Source organism: Triticum aestivum, chromosome 3A, assembly GCF_018294505.1.
Source record: "Triticum aestivum cultivar Chinese Spring chromosome 3A, IWGSC CS RefSeq v2.1, whole genome shotgun sequence".
In the NCBI taxonomy this organism is placed as follows: Eukaryota; Viridiplantae; Streptophyta; class Magnoliopsida; order Poales; family Poaceae; genus Triticum; species Triticum aestivum.
In genome coordinates this window covers 190,659,807-190,667,389 of record NC_057800.1, presented here as the reverse complement: position 1 = coordinate 190,667,389, position 7,583 = coordinate 190,659,807, and the positions used below count along the sequence as shown (strand labels likewise).

General features: G+C 48.5%; 1 protein-coding gene across 1 annotated transcript; it reads left to right on the top strand.

Moving 5' to 3' along the window:
* Positions 1-2,732: 2,732 nt before the first annotated feature.
* LOC123058228 (zinc finger protein NUTCRACKER) lies at positions 2,733-4,608 on the top strand. The gene is made up of 2 exons (XM_044481025.1): positions 2,733-3,003; positions 3,114-4,608. Exons 1-2 carry the CDS (start codon positions 2,877-2,879, stop codon positions 4,454-4,456), a joined length of 1,470 nt encoding a protein of 489 aa, XP_044336960.1. The 5' UTR covers positions 2,733-2,876; the 3' UTR covers positions 4,457-4,608.
* The last annotated feature ends 2,975 nt before the right edge of the window (positions 4,609-7,583 follow it).

The following is a 7,583-nucleotide window of genomic DNA, read 5'->3' as shown; positions in this document are numbered from 1 at the left end:
GTCGGTTCTGGTGGGCAAAGCAAGAGAAGACCAACGCTATGCACTGGTTAAGATGGGAACTCATGACAAAATCGAAGAGTGACGGAGGACTCGGGTTCAGGGATTTGTATGGCTTCAACCTTTCCATGCTTGCGAAGCAGGCGTGGAGACTGCTCACAGAACCTGAATCCCTTTGTGCACGGGTTCTGAAGGCTAGGTACTTCCCAAACTCGTCGATCCTTGAGGCGCAAGCTAGCCCAGGCATATCATATACATGGAGAAGCATCCTGAAGGGGATTGATCTGCTAAAAGAGGGACTTGTCTACAGAGTTGGAGATGGAGCAAAAATCAAGATATGGTCTGATCCATGGCTTAACAGGGAGGGCTCTCGGCTGCCGAGGACGCAACGAGGAAGATGCCTGCTGACTAGAGTTTGTGAACTTATCGATCCGGACACAACAACTTGGGATGAACAGTTGGTGCGGAATATTTTTGTTGAAGAAGATGCAAAGGTGATCTTGGCCACACCGATTCGTGAGGACTTTGACGATTTCTATGCTTGGTTTTTTGACAGCAAGGGCATCTTTTTAGTTAAATCTGCATACAAGTTATACATCAGAAGAAGAGATGCGGATCAGGCTTCCTCCTCATATGTTGCTCAAGGGGATCTAGGCTGGAGGAAAATTTGGGACATTAAATGCCAGCCAAAAATGCAGCAGTTTGTCTGGAGATTTGCCCACAATAGCCTGCCTTTGCTGATGGGGCTGAAGAGAAGGGGCATTGAGTGCGATACACTTTGTGTTTGCTGCGAACGACTTGATGAAGATGGGGCGCACTTGTTTTTCAGATGCAAGGAAGTGAAGCAGGTATGGCGCCGCCTGCAACTGGAGGATACCCGACTTCGTATGTGTGCGGGCATTGATGCAAAGGAAGTGGTTAAGATCCTCTTGGAGCTGGATGAGAACAGAAGGGTGCTGGTTGTATGCATGTTATGGTGTTGGTGGTCTAGGCAGAACAAGATAAATGCAAAAGAGCGTGGCGAGTCGATTGATAATCTGCTAACCAGAATTCGAACCTGCGCTTCCGACTGTCTGAACCTGTGCGTGAGCCAGGGAAGAACAAACCCAGCCAGAGAGGAGCAAAGCTGGAGCAGGCCAGAGGGGGACAAGCTTAAATTCAATATTGATGGGTCTTTCTTCTCTGCAACTGGTAATGGTGGCTGGGGTTTTGTAGTACGTGATAGTCAGGGTGTTGTGAGAGGCTCAGGCGCTGGTCGCCTCGCACACCAGGCAAGTCCGATGCAGGCGGAAGCGACAGCGTGCTCTGAGGCCTTACAAGCTGCAGCTGATTGGGGTATGGTGGACATTACTATTGAATCAGACTGCCAATCTTTGATGCGAGCGGTACAAAGCAACGATTTTGACCTCGCACCTGAAGGAGTTATGTTCAGGGATATTCGCCTCTTTGCCAGGCTCCACTTTAATTCTGTAATTTTCTCCTTTGCGCCAAGGGGCTGTAACATTCTCGCCCATGTACTAGCTTCCATGGGTGCACAATGGCAATCTCTTAAACAGTTGTGGGCTGAGGAATTGCCGGATGATGTAAACGTTAGGAAGGCCAGCGTTTCTGCTGCGCCAGTGGGTTAATGGAATCGGGTGTTCCATCTCAAAAAAAAAGGTTTGGCCGGACTTGGGTCTCCCCACGCTAACCTCTATCATCCTACTCGGCCTCGGCAATGGCTGTCGGTGGCCTTTCCATTTTGTGGGAAGTTTAGGACTTGAGAAACACTTGGGTCTTCCACAATGATACTCGTTCCACTTGTGTCGCCATTAGGAGTATCATTAACGATCTCAAACTCTGGTCCTTCAGATTTAAAGATCCCACAAAGAAGGTTGATATCTTGTCTTGGTGTCAATATCTTTCTTCACGAGCACGCCCCGGGAAAAAACCTTTGTTCACGCTCTATCGCTATCTTGTAAAACATCATGTTGAGTAATGTATTAAGGTGAAGATCCTTTTCTCCGGTGATTATTTAAAGAAAAAAATGGTCGAATATTACTCCGCCGGTTAGACAATCTCTGGTAAGAAATGTAGAAACGAGGACGCATCAGATTACATGGAGCTCAAGCATTCCAATCAAGGGATCCCCAAGGGAATCCATCGACCAGTCGGAGGGCGACTCGAACAGTCAGCGCAAGGTCGCTGCGAGGATGAAATCAACAAAGGAGTGCGCATGCTGTGGGTCCAGGTCAGAGCAGACCATGCAGTGCAGAGTTTGTGCAGCGCTCCAGAGCCCAGAGCGGCGGCATAGTTGGTTCTTTCGCAAAGGGCAGGAGAGGAGCAGCACATTATGGGCTAATCATGCCAAATGCAAAGGCACCAAGCCCCAGCTTTTTACCGCCCTTTGATGATCCCCCCCTTTTCCCTATCTTTCTCCTCATCATATGTGTCATCATGCATTGCACACCCACACACTAAACACGCACTCCTTTTCAACTTTCACCCTTTTACCACTCCAAATATTTTATACTCCAAACACTAGCTACTCTCTCTCTCTCTCTCTCTCTCTCTCTCTCTCTCTCTCTCTCTCTCTCTCTCTCTCTCTCTCTCTCTCTCTCTCTCTCTCTCTCTCTCTCTCTCTCTCTCTCTCTCTCTCTCTCTGGGGTAGTCTCCGTCTCACTAACCCAGTTCCGCTCTCCCGCTCTCTCCTATATTAGTCCAGCTGCTGGTATTGTTGCTTCCACTAGCTTAGATTGCTTGAGTGATGCCCCACACCGACCTAAGAACAAAAGTTGTCCTTTTGTCTCCAAATCAAGACTAGTTAAGCACCGGCAGTACGTCGACCAACAAGAACAATCTCATCGAGAGCTAGCAAGACACCAAGAAGGAGCACAATAATGGCGAGTGAAGCCATGCCCAACCCTTTCGCTCCTCTCACCAACCAGCCGCAGCAGCAGCCGCCGTCCCATGAACACCCTGCCGCTCCTCCCCCGAAGAAGAAGCGCAATCTCCCCGGCACACCAGGTAATAAGTCCAACCTCAGTACGTATATCCCCTGCAGCAGAGCTGCAGCTGCATGCATGTTGTCTGTTTGCAAATTCCAACCGGTGGTCGATCGATCGTGTGCGCTGCAGACCCAGACGCGGAGGTGATCGCGCTGTCGCCGCGGACGCTGATGGCGACGAACCGCTTCGTGTGTGAGATCTGCGGCAAGGGGTTCCAGCGTGACCAGAACCTGCAGCTGCACCGGCGCGGCCACAACCTCCCCTGGAAGCTGCGGCAGCGGAGCGGCAAGGAGCCGCGGAAGCGCGTCTACGTCTGCCCCGAGAAGAGCTGCGTCCACCACAACCCGTCCCGCGCGCTGGGCGACCTCACCGGGATCAAGAAGCACTTCTGCCGCAAGCACGGCGAGAAGAAGTGGAAGTGCGACAAGTGCGCCAAGCGCTACGCCGTCCAGTCCGACTGGAAGGCCCACTCCAAGACCTGCGGCACGCGCGAGTACCGCTGCGACTGCGGCACCCTCTTCTCCAGGCGGGACAGCTTCATCACGCACCGCGCCTTCTGCGACGCGCTCGCCGAGGAGACGGCCAGGCTCACGGCCGCCACTTCGGGCGCCGCGGTGGCGGCCGTGCCGTCCATGTGCGGCGGCGGGCAGGGATACCTCTTCGCCAGGCCGAACAGCATGATGCTCCAGCCGCCGGTCGCCCCGCACCTCAAGCCTGCTGCGGGAGGGCAGATGCTCGGCCACGCGGCGGGCGCCGTCGCTGACTCGCTCTGCGACGGCGCCGTGGCGAGGCACGGAGGGCTCTCGCTGTGGGGCAGCGACAACACGCTGCCGTCCTCCATGGGCCACCACATTGGAGGTCTCATGTCGTCCGGTGGTGGCGGCGCGCCAATGCCAATGCAGATGTACGCGGATCTCTTCGCGCCGAGCTCCGGTGCGCCGCCTCAGTTCGACATGGCGCAGCTGAGCTGGCTGTACGGGAACAACGGCGGCAACGGGAAGCTCTCGTCATCTAACGCCAGCGAGCTGACGACTAACTCCTCCAGAGAGGCGGACAGCGCGCCGTCCGTGTTCAGCGGCCAGCAGCACGCGAAGCCGGCCGCGGCGCCCACCGACATGTCGGCGACGGCCCTGCTGCAGAGAGCCGCGCAGATCGGCTCCGTCACGTCCTCCAACACCTCGATGCCGCTCGCGGGGGCCTTCGAGCAGGCGCCCAACTCCGCCGGGCGGATCGACGAGCGCAGCAAGTTCGACGACAGAGCTCTTTTCGGCACGAGCCAGCACCAGCATAATGCTAACGTCCCGAGCGCAATGAGCGAGCTCACTGCGGCCACCGCGAACGTGCCGTACGACGTGTTCTCGGCAGCGCGCCACGCCGGCCTCAAGGATGCCGTCGGGAGGGAGGAGACCAGGGACTTCCTGGGCGTCGGCATGCAAGCACTCTGCTCATCATCGATGCATGGGTGGATTTAGTTTAAGGTGGCATACATGTTAATCATGTAACCGTGGTGATACGAGGAGTAGTGTTTAATTCATCCGCGGCCATGTAAGCACGAACCATGCATGCATGCTCGTATGCAACTTTACAAAATACCACAAGGCATCATTCCGTTTCAATTGGTTTACTCAGCTCAGCTGTCATTTCTTGTCTTAGCCAGCACATCATTCATAATTTTGTTACTTACAGTACTTGATGGTATCTGTCTATCTGAACCATTCACTGCTCGATTAGTGCCAGTGGAACTTAACCTCATATGGAGAAGAACTGAAGCAATATATGGCTGCAATGGCAGGCAAGTTGAAGAGAAAAAGGGTGGCAGAGATCCATGCATGCACATTCTCAACAACTATTGTCTATCTTCTCACAAAACAAAAAAAAAAACAAAAAAACTATGGTCTATCTCCTTGGCGAAGAAAAATAAAAGGGAGACACTGAATCCTTTTTCAGACAAAATAAAAAAGAACCATTGATCAAAGAGTAGCTCCCTTTAGTTTATTACTTTGGTCTCAAGAAAAGAAAGCCAGTCCACCACTTTACAACGCTATTATTGCACAAACCAAATTACCTTTTCAGTGCAGCTAGCTGTCTAGCTATATAGCTTGATCTTGTTTGAACATTTGTGCAATGTTATTCCTAGCCATAGTGGCACATATACATAAAGGAGGATCTTTGCCCCTAATAATCAACAAGATTTAAGTTGCTATCTTGATGTGCTTGTCCAAATGTCAAAGAGTCTGAGGTTCAACCAAGCCCAAAAGGGAACTTGAAACATAGCAATGGGGTGCCCAATAACCTAGCAACAATAAGGATAGGTGGTTATCCAATTAAGGAGAGGCACTACTGTTTTGAATGGCTGCCTTCCAGATCTTTTTTTATTAATAATTAGCCAGTGGTGCGCATCCAGACCACATTGGCTAGTGCTGCTTAACTTAATTGTCTATTTGTCTGCATGCTCTTAGTGCATTTTGGTTGTAATGGAAGGTGGGCTAAAACAGGATCTATTGTCTCGAGGTACTATATACTTCCTCCGTCTACTTATACAAGACCATCATTTAAGACGTGTCTAACTTTGACCATTGATTGGTCAATGAAATATATGGTACTATGCTATGAAAATATAAGACTAAATTCTTTTTAAATGATATAATTTTATAACATGTAACACATACTTTATTAATTTAATCATGGTCAAAATTAGGCACAAATTGCAAAGTGGATTTGTAAAAGTAGATCGAGGATTTTTTTTCTCCATTAGTTTGTTCATTATTACGGTCGCAAAAGCAGACATGTTACATATGTTCCTACCTTTGAAAATACAACTATAAGAGTTGACCGGCGTATTTGGGCTATGTTATATTTATTGCACTTATTATTACTTTTAATTATTTGCTCTCATGATCAATTCTTATTTCATTTAGCTTGCTGCTAAAAATATTGATAGTCACTGATGTCTACTACACAACCTTTTTCTTGTAGACGTTGTTGGGCCTTCAAGTGCAGAGGTTTGTAGGACAGTAGCAAATTTCCCTCAAGTGGATGACTTAAGGTTTATCAATCCGTGGAAGGCATAGGATGAAGATGGTCTCTCTCAAACAACCCTACAACCAAATAACAAAGAGTCTCTTGTGTCCTCAACACATCCAATATAATGGTAAATTGTATAGGTGCACTAGTTCGGCGAAAAGATGGTGATACAAGTGCAATATAGATGGTAGATATAAGTTTTTGTAATCTGAAAATATAAAAATAGCAAGGTAACTAATGATAAAAGCGAGCACAAACGGCATTGCAATGCTAGGAAACAAGGCCTAGGGTTCATACTTTTACTAGTGCAAATTCTCTCAACAATAATAACATAATTGGATCATATAACTATCCCTCAACATGCAACAAAGAGTCACTCCAAAGTCACTAATAGCGGAGAACAAACGAAGAGATTATTGTAGGGTACGAAAACCACCTCAAAGTTATTCTTTCTGATCAATCTATTATAGAGTTCGTACTAGAATAACACCTTAAGACACAAATCAACCAAAACCCTAATGTCACCTAGATACTCCAATGTCACCTCAAGTATCCATGGGTATGATTATACGATATGCATCACACAATCTCAGATTCATCTATTCAAACCAACACAAAGTACTTCAAAGAGTGCCCCAAAGTTTCTACCGGAGAGTCAAGACGAAAACGTGTGCCAACCCCTATGCATAAGTTCACGAGGTCATGGAACTTGCAAGTTGATCACCAAAACATACATCAAGTGGATCACGTGATATCCCATTGTCACCACAGATAAGCACATGCAAGACATACATCAAGTGTTCTCAAATCCTTAAAGACTCAATCCGATAAGATAACTTCAAAGGGAAAACTCAATTCATCACAAGAGAGTAGAAAGGGAGAAACATCATAAGATCCAAATATAATAGCAAAGCTCGCGATACAATAAGATCGTGCCGACTCAAGAACACGAGAGAGAGAGAGAGAGAGAGAGAGAGAGATCAAACACATAGCTACTGGTACATACCCTCAGCCCCGAGGGTGAACTACTCCCTCCTCATCATGGAGAGCACCGGGATGATGAAGATGTCCACCGGAGAGGGATTTCCCCCTCCGGCAGGGTGCCGGAACGGGTCTAGATTGGTTTTCGGTGACTACGGAGGCTTCTGACGACAGAACTCCCGATCTAGGTTATTTTCTGGAGATTTCTGTATTTATAGGAATTTTGGCGTCGGTCTCACATCAAGGAGGTGCCCGAGTCGTCCACGAGGCAGGCCCACGCGCCTGGGGGGCGCCCCCACCCTCGTGGACGGCCCGGGACTCTTCTGGCCCAACTCTTTCACTCCGGGGTCTTCTTCTGGTCCATAAAAAATCATCAAAAATTGGCACGTCAATTGGACTCCGTTTAGTATTCCTTTTCTGTAAAACTCAAAAACAAGGAAAAAACAGAAACTGGCACTGGGCTCTAGGTTAATAGGTTAGTCCCAAAAATCAATAGCATATAAATGCATATAAAACATCCAAGGTTGATAATATAATAGCATGGAACAATCAAAAATTATAGATACGTTGGAGACATATCAAGCATCCCTAAGC